General features: G+C 41.5%; 1 protein-coding gene across 11 annotated transcripts in view; it reads right to left on the bottom strand.

Annotated features, from left to right (window-relative positions):
* FGGY (FGGY carbohydrate kinase domain containing) overlaps positions 1–17,972 on the bottom strand; it is a 427,457-nt gene that overhangs the window by 261,579 nt on the left and 147,906 nt on the right. For all 11 annotated transcript variants that reach the window (XM_040470413.1, XM_040470412.1, XM_040470410.1 and 8 more), the window contains one exon: positions 4,479–4,594. In XM_040470413.1, coding sequence (XP_040326347.1) covers positions 4,479–4,594 — 116 coding nt within the window. The remainder of the gene's footprint in view (positions 1–4,478; positions 4,595–17,972) is intronic.

Raw genomic sequence — 17,972 nt, 5'->3', positions numbered from 1 at the left:
AAGTTACTCTGGAAATTTTCTGCTAGATTAACATTATGGATTATTAACGAATATTTCCTGTAGGTATTGCTCTATTAGCAAACTGAATATACCAATTAAACACGGGTTTTGTGTCAGGGTTGGGGGAACACCAAAACATTAAAAAAAAACAAACAAACCATAGTTGAAGTTAGACCCAAGTTGCCAAAGATACTACAAAAATCAGTAAAAATCATTATAGCTTTTATTTTTGAGAGAGAGAGAGAAAGAGAGAGAGAGAGAAAGACATAGAGAGAAGGAGACACAGAATCCAAAGCAGATTCTAGGCTCTGAGCTGTCAGCACAGAGCCCAACGAGGGCCTCCAACTCATGAACCGTGAGATCATGATCTGAGCTGAAGTTGGATGCTTAACTGACTGAGCCACCCAGGCGTCTATCATTATAGCTTTTAAAAGCAAAAAGTGCCAACCTACCAGGACCAGCCATCTCAATTTATCTACTTACTAATCAAATAGTAAAATTTATCTACTTACTAATAAGATAGTAAAATTTATCCACTTATTAATCAAATAGTAACTGAGCTACTAAACTGTGCCATGACCTGTGCCAGCACTGAGGACACAAAGGTAAATTAGTGAAAATCCTGACGTCAAGGAGCTCACAGTCTAGCATGGAATCAAGACACACACAGGTAACCAACGTGTATTATAATAAGATATGGCCAATATACCATGGGAACACTCAGAAGGAACAACCAAATTTGAGGGATAGTGGGGAGCATGAGTAAAAGAAGTTGAAATTTGTGTTCCAATATGGTATCACCTCCTTCTAGGGCCTCCCATTGGAAGGTCTTTGATCCTGACTTATCATTTATTGCTTCTACATGTGGTTAAGTGAGATTATTTATCAAATTCTCGTCTGAAAACAGGGAAACACTATTTTTTGTCACTGACTGTGAGAATTACGTGCCACAAGGTATGAGAAAGCACATAGACATGTGCTTGAAATACAGAAGGGGAAGCAGGGTTGGTACTGATCTGCTGCTTACTATTCATAGGTACCCACTGAATATTAATGGCAAGTCAAGATAGCAAAACGGCTGGAGCAGGATTTGGAATCATTCATACGTGGGTCTGAATTCTGCTTCTACCGCTTGCAACTTAGACAGCCATCATTTAAACACTGTTCCCTTTCCTGACCCTCAGTTTCTTCAGCTGAAGAAAATACAATAAAACAGCTCTGTTACACAGTTGTAAAAATTTAACAAGATAAGGGTTGTAATACAACAGTATCATGTCTGGGAAGCAGTAAGCTATTAGTGTTAATTGCTACCATTTACTCTGTCTTCACAGGTAAGACTGTAGAGATATGGAAACATTACTCGACTTCTCTAAGTTGAAACCATCAGTGCCAGAACTAGAACTGCCCTAGCTCCCAGTTCGGTGTTTAAACCCATCTTGCCTGTACCCCTCAATTAGATGACAAAACACCCTCCCCTAGCACTCAGTCCTAAAGGTTCTTCAAGGTAGCAAGCTCATGGGGTGCCTCTAGAACAAAAGATTGGGAACTCAGGACCTGATGGCCCTGCTTTAACTCTAATGACCAGTACACTAATACCCTGGTGCTATGGGCTGAATTTGTGTCCCCAGGTTCCCATGGTGAAGCCCTAATCCCCAAGGTGACTATACCTGGTGATATGGTGGGTGGGACATAATGAAGGTAAAATGAGGTCAAAGGGTGGGACCCTGACCCAACAGGATTTGTGTCCTTAGAAAAAGAAACACCAGTGAGCATTCTCTTGGGCACACTCTTTCTCTGCATATGTAGAAAGAAGAGGTCATGTGAACAAATGTGAGAGGCAGCTGCCAACAAGCCAAGAAAAGAGGCCTCAGCATTAAACTTACCTTGTTGGCACTTTGACTTTGGACTTCCCAGTCTCCAGAAGGGTAGAAGTTCCTTTCCATTGCTGTAAGTCGCTCAGCCTACGGTGTTGTTATAGTAGCTTTAGTGGTCTAGGACCCGGGACAGTTCTTTGCCACCATTTTCTCTTAACTCTTGCCACCTGTCTCGGTTCTAACAACCTTGCCTGTGTCTCACACATTCTGTCAGCATCCATTTATCAGTAACGCCTGTGCCAAGACACTTAAGGGTAAGGCACAGTGGTCCCTGCCCTCTAGAAGCTTTCAGCTGAGCATCAGCTTCTATGCGGCTGCCCATTCTCCTTGGGAAAAGGAAGCACTGTCTAAAACCCCTGCCTGCTTGGCAGGAGCCCCAACATGCCACCCTCTAGCCAGCTCACTCAGCCCCCACCATAAAAGACCGACCCTGGTCCCCGTCACTGTCCAAGCTGCTGCCTCCAAATGGCCCAACCACCCAGAATTTTAAAGCCAACCATCGTATTAGTCATATTAATACTTAAAATATTAACTCTTTTTTACACCCTATGAAATTATATTCCACTGAGATCCCATCACACCCTACTCCCGTCCAGGTAGGCACACTTGTTCCAGTCTACTTAATGTTGGCTTTGGGTGCTCAATATTGGGACTGCTGCCCAATCCTTCTGGAGGCCACCATATACCCACACCAGTTGCCTCCATTTCATGTGTCCCATAGGCAGTCTGCTTTGGTAGGAATGTGTGGAATTAGAGACCCTAGTTCTAATACTGACTTGACAACCGAAGAGCAGACAAGGAACTGAATCTCAGTCTCCCCATCCATAAAGTGAGAACAGCTAGCTACACTACCAGGTCTGTGAGGGCCAAATGAGATAATGTATATAAGTCACCTACCAAAGGACTCAGAATGTAGATGATGAAGAAGAAAGCTGCTTTGCTGTATTCCTCTCATCCCTGGTCCTGACCTCTTCCCCCTTCTCCACCAGCTCAGATCCAGAGATGGTTTCAACTGAGCCACAGCAATTCCAGAATGGCTCTTTGTGCATACTACTATGACTGTTCTTTTTCCTCAGACTTAGCAATTTGTAGTTGAACAGACCACAGACAACTAAGGTATGCTGCCTACCACATGGTAGTGCAGGGGCTACCTGAGTCTCTCATGTTTCTATCCTTGAACTTTAATTTTTTTTTTTTTTTTTACATTTATTTTTTGATAGAGAGAGAATGAGCATGAGCAGGGGAGGGGCAGAAACAGAGGGAGACACAGAATTCAAAGCAGGCTCCAGGCTCTGAGCTGTCAGCACAGAGCCCGACGCAGGGCTCGAACCCACGAACCGTGAGATCATGACCTGAGCTGAAGTTAGATGCTTAACTGACTGAGCCACCCAGGCGCCCGATCCTTGAACTTTAATAGATGGGTCATGAGGACTCCACACCAGAGAAAGGTGAAAGTGGAATAATCTATTGTGTGACTCAGTTATTAAGGGCAGTCAGAATGTGTAGCTGACACCAGTTTTTTGCCAATATTCAATAACACAACTCTCAAGTTTTAGCTGGTCATGCACATGGACACATGGCTGCCTGGCCAATGACCACATTTCCCAACCACCCCTACAGCCTAGCTGGGTCTTATGAACAAGGGCTGGTCAGTGGGATGTGATCAGAAATGACGTGGCTCATTTCCAGGTTATGCGCTCTCCAGAAGAACATGGATGGATTTCTCAGTCCTTTTCATTCGTCCCACTCACTGGCTGGGAACTGATGAGAACTGGAGTAACTACCTTGGACCCAAAGTTGGAGGTAATGTTGTGACAATGGCCGAGCTGGCCTGACAGTTACTTACCTCTATTCTATCACAAAGAGAATGACCTTCCATCTTGTTTAACCCACTGTACTTTTTTCCCTTGTATTGTTACAACATCTTAGCCTAAACATTCAACTAGAACTGTTAAGTAGTAACGAAAGGAAATAAACAGCTCTCTCTGAGCTGACCGTGCAAACTTTAAACTTTCAAATGTGAGCTACTGTGATTTGTACTTAGCGTCTAAATTCTTCCCCCAAGTAAACCCCTACTAGTCACTCATGCCTTTAATGCCTACTCATTGCCACATAAAACTGGAAGTCTGGGATTCTATGGCCTTATGGACCAATGGCTCATGTCCTAGTTTGTCTTGTTCCTGTTTCTTCTAATTTTGATGTCTTCAACTATTTTTTTCTGTTCATGGCCTTGTGTGGTTCCTTGAACCTAATGCATAAAACATCTTCCTAGTACTCATGGGAAACAATCTATATGTACTTCCTCGATTACGCTATTCCCAGCAACTCCCTGCAAATGTCTTCCTCAATCTAGCCCAATGTCTACAATTCTGTATTTCAGGACTGACTTCCACAGCCTATATCTCTACTCAGGTCCTATGAGTCCCAACACAAGGGCCCACTAGTCGTGGTCGACCCACAGTAATGGATTCATCCCTCTTAGGAAAACAGGGCTGAGTTTCTGCATTTCAATTCATACAAAAATAAATAAAAAACCAATATCCTCATACACACATGCATACACATAATCACTTTCCAGATGTTTCCATTTTGTTTTGATTTTACCTATTTTGCTGTAATTATCCGCAACAAAATCTTCCAAGCCGATCAGCTTCCAGAAACTGTCATCCCAGCCTTTCTCTGCCGAGTATGTCCATTTGCACACCAGGGAGCAGAGAGACCTAAGAAAATGGGACAGAGGCAGAACCAATAGTATGAGTCAGGCTTCCTTTATATTTTGCCAAATACCTCCCCAGATATCTGAAGCAATGTTAACGGAGTAGAATAAGTCAAACTAAGTAATTACACATCCCTGTTCAGATTCAAAGTCTCCATTTGTACCTGGCCATGGGTTGGTGGCTGTGGGGCTCAGTGATGGGTAAATGGGTGTTCTACTCTGCTTTGTCCATGTTCAAAACTCTCTATAATAAAAAAGTAAAAAAATTCAAAAAGTGACCGGCATACATATGATTGCTTCAGTCTAAAGCAATATTTAATAGAAGGAAGACCTGAATGCTGGGAGGTACTTTCCTCTCCAGCTTCATTTCTCATACATTCAGCTTTAGTATTGTACATTTCAGCAATAACAAATGATTTGCAATTCTCTGAAGGGGGGTGGGGGGTGAAAAACATATTTGTGCACATTTCTAGGTCTTTGCCCTATTCCTACTTGTTTGGAAACTCTTCCCAGCTTCTTCATCCTGATAACTGAGTCCCCAGTTCTGGGTAGAGGTGCTCCTCTGAACTCTTGGAACGTGAAACATACCTTCTATTATCCCGCTTAAGTGCTGTGTAATTAACTGCTTCCTATGTACCTTCCCAACACTGCTATTGCCTTCCAACCCATGCTTCATGGTGTGCCCACAGCAAACCTTATAAAATTAAATCTGATTATATCAATCCCTGATTAAAACTCTTCAACTGCTCCTCAGTGCCTTCAGAAAAAAATCCAATCCCTTAGCTGGGCTTAAACCGCCTTTAGTAATAGGACTGTGCCAACCTCCAGATTCCTGTCTTGCCGTTCCAACCCCTGCTTTCTTCACTGTCCAGAGTGGTATTATTTGAAGTCTCCCTTAGCAGGCCTGATTCCTCACTTCCCTGGGCACTAAAACCTTTATTCATTCTGCCTAGGATGTTCTTTATTGTTACGTATTTGCCAGTTAGCGTTCATGACTCTTATCCCTTTTCATGAACCCCAGTGAAGGGCAAACTTGAGTCCAAAGCCTCTTCTCTAAGCTTCAACCTGGACATACCTGTAACATTTACCATGGTAACTGTCTCTGCCCATTCACTTCCCTGTCTCCCCCACTAAGCCTTCAGAGCCAAACCAGCCCTGCCCAGCTCTACCTCCAGTACATAGTCCACACTCAGCCAAAATGCATACTGACTGAATGGCCACACCAACAATCGAATATGGTCTATCCGCCTCAGCAAAGGTAAGTGATAAACTTGGGGAGCTCACACAGTTTTAAGGCTAAAACTATCTCTTAGAGTCAATAGTCTATGTGCATCTCATTCAGTCATTCACACTGATTCACTCATGCACTCACCCACTCGAGAAGTAGTTAGTACTCAGTTACTATGCTCCTGGCACTATGTGATGCCCTGGGGAACCGGTGGTAGGCAAAAGAGTTGGTCCCCTGCCTGCATAAAAGTTGACAGCCAAACTGGGGGACACAGAAATTAATAAATCACACCTCAAATCACACACTAACAGTAATTTCTAAAGGAGGGAGAGAAAAAAAAAATGAAAACCTTTAGCAAGGGAATCTGATATAACCTGGTGGGAGAAAAGGGGAGAAAGTATCAAGCAAGAAGGGCTCCACACAGGTAGTGACCTTTTGTGAGACCCAAAAGTCTTTTGAAAGCGAATACATGTTATTTATCATTCAGGATTTTTCTAGACATGGTGGAGAGGGCAGAACACCTCGAGCTAAGGAAGCTAAGTGGGACAGATATACTGAAGGAGTGCTGGCGTCCACAGAAATGTAACACACACATGCTAAATCCTCCACCTTATAAAAGACAATTCTCAAAATCTGAGGTATCAAGAAGATAGTCACCTACGTAGCACATTCCGAAGAACATACAACAGGCTAAATCCTCTTGGCACAAAGCCTGGAATTCCAACTTTTTGGAAGCTCTGATGGCTCAATGCTATGGAACCGAAGACGGTGTAGACAGATGATGTCTAATGATCTGGCCACACAGAATAGCACTTCACTCTCCAAATGCCCCAGCCATTTGCAGAATTCTATACCTCTGCTCTCAATGTTCCTTCTGTCTTAATTGCTTATTGTTCCTTCCACTCATTCTTGACTATTGGCCAACTCCAAGTCCTCCTTATAGTCCAGTTCCAATGGCACCCCCCACCACTAGCTCCAAGCTAAACTCATTGCTCCCTCTTCTGGGGCAGCATTCTAACTTGGTAACATTGCCTTCTAGCTCTGAACAGCGGTGGCAGGTTGGAGTCACGGTCCAAAGTGTCCAAACCTCCATATATGTTCATCTCTTGCCATGGGATTTGTAACTGCCCGCCCCCTCCTATCTCCACCCTATCCACAGGGCCTCCTTTCCTAAGTGTAGACTTCAGATTCTGTCACATGGCTGGATTCGGCCAAAAGAATAAGTCAGAGGACAGCATTCTGGTTTCAAGCCTAAGCTTCAAGAGGCATCATGAGTTTCTGCTTGCTCTCCTGTGTCTCTCGCACAGCCTAGAGAAAATCACATGGGGTTAGCACAGTGGTGCAAGGAGGAGAAGAGATGTGTACAGCAGGGCAATGACCACCAGACTCGGCCTGCATCACACATCCCAGGCCGTCAAGACCTGACGCAGTGAGTTCAGCTAACACTAGAAGAACCACCCAGAAGAGCACAGTCTAAAGGAGCAACACCATGAGCCAAATAAATGGATTACTGTGCTCAACTACTGAGCACTCGCTGTGGTTTGTAACGGAGCAACAGTTAAACAACTCAACACTTTACAGCACAATTATGTTATCCCAAGCAGGTTTTCCCCCCAGTAAGGGCAAGGAGAGGGATGTCTGGGTCCTCACAGCACTTTAGAATAAATGGCCAGAGAGCCTGCTTTGAGGAAAAATGACTAAGCCCAGGAGGCAGAGAGCTTCACAGCTGCAGATGCCTTGGGCAACTCCACCCACCCTCCTCAGGATTATTCAAACACTATTAGGGTCCATTTCATTTGGATCTCTTTAAATCAACTCCTAGGTAATATGAATGTGTAAAAGCAGGGGGTGGGATACCTGGGTAGCTTAGATGGTTAAGCATGTGACTCTAGATCTCAGCTCAGGTCAAGATCTCACAGTTTTCCCAAGTTTGAGCCCTGCATTGGGCTACAGTTGGAGCCTGCTTGAGATTTCTCTCTCTCTCTTTCTCTCTCTCTCTCTCTCTCCCTCTCCCTCTCTCTTTGTCCCTCCCCTCCCACCCCTCCCCCCTCTCTTTCTCTGAATAACTAAACTTAAAAAAAAATTTTTTTAAGACATTAAAAACAAATAAACGAACAAACAAAAGCAGAACTGGAAAAATGTAGAGTGGATCTGAGGCCTCCAGCTCTCCAGAACTCTCCAGGAGAGACAGAAAGTGAGTAAAGGCAAGGTACCAGTAGCAGAACAAAAGGTTTCCCTCCCCTTGAGGCCTTTGTTAAGACACCAGGATTTTGCCATTCCCTGAGGTATTCCTGAGCAACTTACAACTCCCAGAATAGCTGTTCCCCATCAGGCAAGCTGACCTACCAGCCTACTGGGGGTGGAAGGTGTAATCTATAGGATCAGAACCACAGACAGAGGAGAAAGGCTGGGCTACACTAGCAGGCTGGGTTGTTTCAAAAATGAGCAGCCAGGGAGGAGTGCTGTCGCCGGGGAGAAAGGGTCACTGGCTGTTTGTTCTCTGCCAGCCAGAATACCAGGGCAGAAAGTGCTGGAGCTTCCTCGCTTTTAGATTTGTTACTGACGAGACTATCAAATCCTATAGCCAGGTCAAAAGAACAACAACCAGTGAGCAGGCAGCACAAAAACCATACTAACTTAGGGGACCAGGTGATATGAGAGTGGGTCTCAGAGAACATGTATAGGAGGGCAGGTGTCTCTGAAGAGATCACAGTACAACGCCTGGAACTCAACATCAATAATGGAAGTAGCCAGAGGGCAGAAGGCGGAGAAAAAGTCTTTCTGAACAAGACACATGGATTTTAAATTTAAAATTTTTTAAATTTCTCCAGAAGGACTAAAGGGAAAATCGCTGGCACCATTGAGAAGCCTATTAATGACCGGGAAGGAATTAATAGGAATAATTAATAGGAATCCCCTATTAATGACCAGGAAGACCAAATGAACAACATCTCCAACTACCCAGAGCAAAGGCACAAAAAGAGGAATAATGAGGGAAGAAAGAAGAGAGCAGATCCACAGCAGTATAACATGAGCATTACTGTAATTCCACACGGGATTTTTTTTTTCCAAGGAGAAAAGGAAAACTTTAAAAAGAGAGAGAGAAAGAGAGATGAAAGAGATGCTATAATTAAATGAATACACTACCAGATCTTTTTTTATTGTTATTATACTGAGCTGAAACAAGATTTAAGATTTAAGCCTGAAGATTAAAACGCTCATTAAGTCCAGGAAGTGAATCCAGGAAATACTTGAGTTTCAAGCATAAACAGAAAATTACACCAGCTTCCAGACAGAAAGAGTAAGTTACTTACAAAGGCAAGAGATTCAGACCGGCTAAGGAATTCTCATCTACACCTCTGGAATGTAGAAGACAGTGGAACAGTATACAGACTATGAGGAAAAATGATCCAAAAATCCTATGCCCAGACAAAATATTATTCAGCTGTCAGGGGAGAAGAAAAACATTTTCAACATGCAAGGATTAAAAAAGAAAACTTCCCATATACGTGCTGTGAAGGCAATACTTGAGCGTGAACTTAAGCAAAAAAACAAGTGATTCAACATTAGGGAAACCAGTGGTGGTGAGCGCTGAGATATTCATTCTCTCTCTCCATATGCGTGTGTGTGCACTTACACACATAGGCACGTGTACATGTGTGCGCACACGTACATAGGTACATGTACACACGTTTAAATCTACAAAGATGACGATAAACCATGAAACAGGAATTTGTAATACTAAGCTTTCCTGAAACACCTTCCTGGGATATTAGAAGGAAAAAAATCTATTAATGGCCCGGAGGTGAAAATACCGTTAGCAAAATCTCAAAGTCAGAAATTGAAGAAGACGTACATACACAGGAAAAATAGGCATATGTGTGTATCTGTGTGTTTGGGACGGACATAAGTTTAATAATGTACTGGATGAAAAGGTAATTTCTAACAGAATCAAAAAACGTAGCAGAAGTCTCAAAATAACAAGGAATTAAAAAGGAATAAAGAGGAAGTTAAGAAGCCAGTGAAACCAAACTCAATCAAAAAGGAAAGCAAAAGAGGGTAATGTAATGTAAATAGAAAATAAAAATACCATAGAAAAAATAAAATTGCTTATTTCAGTTAATTACAACAAATGTGAATGGGCTGAACTCCACAATTGGTTGAAAGACAATACTATCCACATTGGGGTTAAAGTTGAGGACTATCTGGTTTACAACACATATTTTTTAATATGATAAAAGGGTTTTTTTATAATGTTACCATTCATTAAATTTTATGAAATGAACAACATAATGTGACATCTATAAAACAAGAGTTCCTAGATTAAAAAAAAAAAAGAAAAACAAAAGTCACTTGATGGGGCTTCTGGGTGGCTCAGTCGGTTAAGCATCCTTCGCTTCAGGTCATGATCTCACAGTTTGTGGGTTCCAGCCCTGCAAAGGGCTCTCTCAGTGCAGAGCCTACTTCGAATACTCGGTCTCCCTCTCTCTCTGTCCCTTTCCCACTTGCACTCTCTTTCTCTCTCAAAAGTAAATAAACGTTTAAAAAAAAAAGTGAAACGAAGAATGTCTCAAAATTAATAACCTTAAGCAGCCAACTTAAACATTAGGAAAAACAAAGATAGATTAAATTGAAAAAAATCAAAAGGAATAGTAAAGAAAAAAGAATATGCAAGATATAAAATAACAAGACAAAACTCAGACAGTCAAGAGATCCAAAATGTGGCTCTAGGAAAAGACAATACAGAAACAAAAACAAAACAAAAAAACCCTCTGGTCAAAGTGAGGAAGGAAAAAGACGAGTAGGAGAAAAATAACAAATATCATGAATGAAAATGACGGACATCCTTATAGATAAAGCAGACCTTAATAGAAAAAAAGAGATTAAGTAAGTAACATTATGCTAGCAAATTTGAAAATTTAGACGGAATGGAAAATTTACTAGAAAAACAGAACTTACCAAAGCTGACTCAAGAAAACATATGAAACCTTAATAAACTATTTAAAAAATGAGCCAATAGTTAAAAATCATCTCTCAAATAAAACTTCAGCCCAATGGCTATACTAGAAAGTTTTCCCAAATGTTCAAGGAACAAAATACTCCAAATTATTTCAGAGTCTAGAAGAAGAAATGCTCCCCAAGTTATTTATGACGGTAGGATAACTATAGTACAAAGCCAAACAAAGACAGCATGAGAAACAAAAATCAGACGCCACTCTCACATTATGAATGGAAGCATAAAATTTCTAAGCAAAGCATGACCAAAATAAAAATTAGAAAAAAAAATACATCATGCATAATACTCCAAAACATTTTAATCAGAGATCTATGAATGTGTTTTGCCACAGTTTTTTTTTTTTTTTTTTATTAAAGGAGAGAAAATGACCAACTCATATTGAAGAACGAAAAATACGTAACGAAGTTAAAGGCCACATCAAGATAGAAACTCTTACTGAAGTAACAACAATAGAAACTTCTGCTTCTAACCATGATGGAGTAGCAGAGACTGGATTTTACCTCCCCGTCCCCTGCCCTGCCCCCATCTTAAGAAACTAGAAAAGGGGGGAGAAAACAAAACCGTGACAACTGCTCTCAGAGCCTGAACAACAGGCAGCACAGAACTATCCCGGAGAGAAGGAAACAAATGAGGTGAGCCCTAAGATTGCTCTGGCTTTCTGCCAGGAAGCCCATGCCCGACCACAAAGCAGAAAGAAGGATGCCAAGGAAAACAAGTCAAGTTCATGAAACCGAGAAGACTGAGATCAGAATTCAAGGAATTTGAGGTGGCTGGAAGCTGTGCTGACACAGACTTCCAAAGAGGAGGTAGTTATGCAGGAAGAGGGTCCTGAAAATCTGCACAAGAGTCCCATGAAAGCTTTATGGAGATGCAGATATGCACACAGATGCTCCAGGAGATCTGGTGAGAAGTGACTGGAAATCTGTGAGCTGAACAGTTCTCAGGGCTCATAGTGAGAACAGGAATCATCTGAGCACACCATCTTCACTGACTCCTTGGGGCATTCAGTGGAAAACCCCAAAGAATGCCTAGAAGTATAACTGAGCCTTCCTGTGTAAAGGTTACAATAAACCTGCACTAACATAGTTTAGAAAGATTTCAAAAAATAAAACTAAGCCAAAAGTACATTAACAGCCTACCAGAAAAAAAAGGAAAAAAAAAAAAAAAAAAAGAGAGAGAGAGAGAATAAAACCCAGACACTGGATAACAGAAAATAACTGACAATATCAGCTTCCAATAAAAAATATTTGAAGAAATAATGGTCAAATGTTTTCTTCAATTTGATAAAAGCTATCACCCACAGAGCCACACTCACTGGAAGAAACCAAAGGAAGATAAAGACAAAGAAAACCACATCAAGACATATTATATAATCAAATTATTTTTTAAAAATGATGGTCTTAAAAGTGGTCACAGGGAAAGACAGGTAATAGACGAACAGTCCTAAAAAGGCAAATTTTTTTTCCAGAAATAATGCAACCCAAAAGAAAGTGGAATGACATCTTTAGAATACTGAAAAATTTTAAAAAGAAAGAAAAAATCAAACTAGAATTTTATATTCAGAAAAAAAGATCTTCAGGGGTGACTGGGTGGCTAAGTCAGTTAAGCGTCTGACTCTCAATCTTGGCTCAGGTCATGATCTCAGGGTTCACGGGTTTGAGCCCGATCAGTGCAGAACCTGCCTGAGATTATCTCTCCCCGCCTCTCTCTCACTGCCCCCATCACCCCATCAAGCACGCGCTTTCAAAATACATAAATAAACTTAAAAAAAAAAAGATCTTTACACAAGTAATAATGAAATATAGGCTTTTTCAAACAAACAAAAACAGAACTCATTTCCAAGAAACCTGCACTGTAAGAAATGTTAAAGGCAATTCTTTAGGGAGGAGGAGGATGGCATTAAACGGAAATGTTAATTGATAAATGATTGTTAATTGAAAGCAATGAAAAGTATCAGAATCAGTAAATATGTGGGTAGATACAAAGGGCAGCTTTCCATTTTTAAATTTCTTTAAAAGATAATTGACTTTTTCTTCATCTTTAAAATATAAATTAGGAAAAAAATTCAAAGTACTGTGGGGCTTATAACACATGTACAAAAAATGACAACAACCGAACAAATGATAAGGAGATATGAAAGATACTACATACAGCAGGGTATAAAAATATTTTAAAATATTTATCATTTAACTATGATAAGTTAAAGATGCATATTATAAATCCTAGAGGAACCAGTAAAAAAGGAGATAAAATTAATACACCAATTTGGGAGATAAAAGGGAATACTAAAAATACTTCAGTAATCTAGAAGAAGGTAGGAAGAGGGGAAAATTATAAAGAACACATGGAGCAAATAAAAGACAAATGGCAAGATAGTAGATTGAAACCTCACCTAAAAACTCCCTTGGAAAGGCAAAACATTTCAGGCTGGAAACAAATAAAAAATAAAAAATAAAAATCCAACTCTATGGTGTCTGTAAGAAACTTACTTTAAATATAAAGATGCAGAATAGGTTCACGAGTGGAAGGAGAGAAAGGATATGCCATGCACACACTAATAATCAACAAGTTCAAGGGGCTACATGAGTATTCCACAGTAAACCTCAGAAGAAGAAATATTACCAGAAAAAAGAAGTCCATTATGTAATGATAAAAGGGTCAATTCACCAAGATGACTTATGGGTTAAAAAAGAAATTGTAATTGAATGGCAACCTGAACTTAGCTGGAGTTATATTTCTTTTCTCTTTGTGGTAGCTCAGAACTTCATGTACACGAAATCAAGGATTCACAACAGAGTAATTGGACGTGATCACCTGGGGTCGCCTTTGTTTTTTACACAGATTTGACACTCAGCAGTCTCAGGAGCCCATGTTGACTAAAAGGTCTGACAGGCTGGAGGGGTCCAGAACTCTGGGCTTATTGTATTTTATACTATTTTTTTTAATGTTTTATTCATTTTTGAGAGAGTGGGGGAGGGGCAGAGAGTGAGAGAGACAGAATCTGAAGCAGACTCCAGGCTCTGAGCTGTCAGCACAGAGCCCAACACGGGGCTCGAGCTCATGAACCACGCGATTACGACCTGAGCAAAAGTCAAATGGCTTAACCAACTGAGCCACCCAGGCGCCCTTATTTTATACTATTTTAGATAAAAGCATGTATGACTGGGGAAGGTCAGAAGGTACTAAAGCATCTACCGCTTTATGATAATAGAATGTTATTTTGTTTCATTTCCTGATGCTCTCTGTCTAGCCTTTCTGGAATTTCAGTACCTCAAGTCTGGCCATGACCTCCCACAGCAGGGACCATATGTACCTTATTCATCATGCCATTCCCCAGCACGAGGCACAGTGCCTCCCTGGCAAATTTTGAGAGTTCAATCTGTGTTTATTGAGGTAATGTATGAGAACCCTAGGATGTCAGTTACAAGAGGAAGCTTTCAGGTCCCTAATCACTTTTTAATTGTTTCTATTATATGGCCCAGATCTTCAGCAACTGCTCTCGGTGCAGACTCTAGAAGAGGAAAAGCTAGATTTCTGATCCCTGGAGCGACCAAAAGCAGCAGCAAAACACTGGTTTCTTACACAAACTATGCACCTCATGGAAATGCATTTCGCCTACCTCACATACCTCCCTCCCATTGCCTACTTCCCCCAAAACATGCCAAATCTCTAACACATCTTCTTTTCTTCCTTGAAAAAAGCAAAACCAAAAAGACCCTTCCAGTTAAAGATACCAGACTGACTACACACGTTGACCTCTGCTCCCTTTAAAAACTCTAATACAATGGCAGTATAAGAACGTTTCAAAAAGGCGAAAGCCCACAATGACAAAGATAACACACGCAAGGACACTAACAGAAATCTGAAAGGCAGAAAACACAGATGGATGAGTAGTAAGTCTCTTGGGAGACTCAGAAAGATAAAACCTAAGTAGCAGGGTGAAAAACCCAGAATCACAATGATTTCCCTGCAGAGACCCAAAAAAGTTCAGGACGTAGTGGCACCAGGTGCTTCTGAAAGTGGGAATAAAAGTGGGGCTAAAAACAGCAAGGTGGCTGCAAGCTGCATAGGAAGTGATCAGAACCCCATGCGCCCTCATTATGAGCAACCAGGGGCCTCCCTCTCCTGCACCATGAAAGGTGACAGAGGTTCACTTGAGACTGAGTAGGGTACAGGGCCCAGCTACAAGGGATCGTCTTGACAAGAACAGGGAGATAAAGTAAGGAGACACCTCTCTCTCTGCGAGTAAGCCCTCAACATCCGTTCCCCAACTCAAGTCCCGGAGCTCTGGCTGCCAGGTTTACACCCTGAAGATCCGTTTATGGGGAAGCTGAGCAGACAAAAGCAAAGACCTAAGGCCAGTTGGGAGGGCATTCTCAGAAATAATAAGCCACTCTAGGCCTATGAGGATTAAAATGGCAGAATATAAGTAAGACGCATTTTTGATGGTGAATAGTGGTAACTGATACCATCATCATCATCATCGTAGTAAAACACACTAATACAGAAACTATTTACCGTGGGCCCACTGTGTATCTACCAGAACTTTTCTAGGCAGGGAGGAGCCCCCCACCTCTGAGGGACACAAAAGGAAAGAAAGTGTCACTTCTCCTGAGACCACGAAGGAACCTTTGCAAGCACAAGAACTTTTGACTTTCCTGCTTTTACCCAGAGCAAGGCACACATCAAAAGCACACGCCTGCTGGGTTCCAGAGGCCTGATCATTATCATGCATTTCTCAACAAGACTTTATAAAAATGAAGCCAGCACTGCTGCATTATTTATATGCAGTTCACTGTATTGACATGGCCAGGCCCCCACTTTCAAGGGAAGCCTTTTGTTCTCTGCTTGGGTAAGGCAGAACCTGGAGAGTGTCAATCGAACAAGCTAGCGAGTAACAGAATAATTAGAGCCCGAGAGTGGGGATAAATTACCAAGCTATTCCTGGCTGCAGCCTTCAGTATATCACAGGCCTGTGATGGCTCTGTTTTTCTAAGCCATACAACAGACTGAATCGCCAGCACTGAAGACTGAGCTCAGGGGGAGATACGACTGGGGCTAGATTGCTAGTTCTATCAACAAAGACACCAAGAGGGCCTTATTTCTGAAGAAATACCACTGCACCGATTGGAGCTGCTTCTGTGAAAGACCTGTCAGATTTCAGGCTTGTTACCATTGGCTCTGTGCTTCATCAAGACTTGCTGACAGGTCCATGACAGACCGAAATAATATATGCAATGATGCAACACAGGGCAATATTAAATTGCCTTTTCAGTGAGACTTGCCGATAACATGGTTTAAACATGGCTGTGACAATTTGGGGAGCATGAAAGAACTGAATAAATAATCAAGCTCAGGGAGTTTTCCCATGCTCCCAAGAAAAAAAGGATCTAAGAGTCAGAAAACAAAAGACCCTAAAGTCCCTGCCAAAACATTCCAAGATCTTGGGGAAGCCCTTGGACTCATGGGTTTGGATTTAACTCCTCAAGAATGAGGATGATAATGAATAGAGGCAAAACGAGAGGTGGGGGAGGTAAAGGGGGAAGAGAAGGAAACCAGAGGCAGGTCATGAGTCTGTGCTTCAGGCCAAGCACTGTGCCTGGGACTTTTATGTAGGTTACTGCAATTGTTCCCACAATAAAATGATAAGGGTGCTATCAGTATTCCCATTCAACAAAGGAGGACACTGAGGCTCTGAAAGGTTGGGTAGCTCATCTGAGGTCATATCATTAGGAAGGAGCAAGGCAGAAGTCCAAATCCTGGCCTGATCAATCAAAAGTCTACACTTGTTAAATATTCACGCCCATTCAAGAAAAGATATTTACAATCAATTAGGGCATGAAAATAGTGTAATAAATTTGAGATATTTGATTTCTCTATGTTTTACCTTGTCTGTTATCGCTTTTCTTTAATAAAGGAAAAACATAATAATAAAAACACATGAAGAAACACGGAGATCTAGGGGGCAAATAAGTAGCTGCCTTAGGTTGCCTGCGAAGATGTTCTGGTAAAACTTAACATGTTCAAGAAGCGCATTCCATAAGCCAGGACACAGGGACAATAATGAGTTGCTCCCTGAAGGTGCAAAAATGAATACTGCTTTCAAGAGTTCAAGCCGTGAAGTCCACCCACAATGACTAAGAGTAGAAATTGCAAAATGATAATGAAAAGACACAGTGGCTTGAAGGACGCTGAGTTCACAGAGCCGATCGAAAGCATTCAGATGGCTAAGGAAAGAATTGGTCAATCAGATGGATGGTTAGCCTACATGGAGCAGAAGAGGCAGAAGCCAGCAAGTGTCAGTGGGGAGAGGGAATAGACATGAGGCTTTCAAAACTTTCAAGACACACTGTCCCCAAGAAAAGGAAGGAAAGAGAAAGAACTGGAAAATGAAATGGGAAAGGAAAAGAAACAAAGAGAAAAACAGCCTAAAACTAGATTCTAGAGGGATGAATAGGCAGAGCACAGAGGATTTTTAGCAATGAAACTGTAAGATACTATAATGGTGGATACATGTCACACATTTGTCCAAACTCATAGAGTAACCAACGCCAAGAGTGAAAAGTAACATACACCATGGACTCTGGGTGATTATGACGTGTCAACGTAGGTTCAACTGTAATAACTGCACCACTCCTGTGGGGGATATTGATAATGGGGGAGGCAATGCATGTGTGAGGGAAGGGGGTATATGGGAAATCTCTGTAACTTCCACTCAATTTTGCTGTGAACCTAAAACTTCTCTAAAAAAATGAAGTCTATTCACCTCACATCAGTCAGAGCGGCTAAAATTAACAACTCAGGAAACAACAGATGTTGGCGAGGATGCGGAAAAAGAGGATCTCTTTTGCACTGCTGGTGGGAATGCAAACTGGTGCAACCACTCTGGAAAACAGTATGGAGGTTCCTTAAAAAGTTAAAAATAGAACTACCCTATGACCCAGCAATAACACTACTAGGGATGCAGGGGTACTGTTTTCAAGAGGCATGTGCACTCCAATGTTTATAGCAGTGTTACTGACAATATCCAAAGTATGGAAAGAGCCCAAATGTCCATCGATGGATGGATGGATGGATAAAGAAGATGTGGTATATATATATATATATATATATATATATATATATATATATATATAA

The sequence above is a fragment of the Herpailurus yagouaroundi genome, unplaced genomic scaffold, assembly GCF_014898765.1.
Source record: "Herpailurus yagouaroundi ecotype Mexico unplaced genomic scaffold, PumYag 77, whole genome shotgun sequence".
In the NCBI taxonomy this organism is placed as follows: domain Eukaryota; kingdom Metazoa; phylum Chordata; class Mammalia; order Carnivora; family Felidae; genus Herpailurus; species Herpailurus yagouaroundi.
The sequence above is the reverse complement of the archived record's forward strand: the minus strand, read 5'-3'. Positions and strand labels throughout refer to the sequence as shown.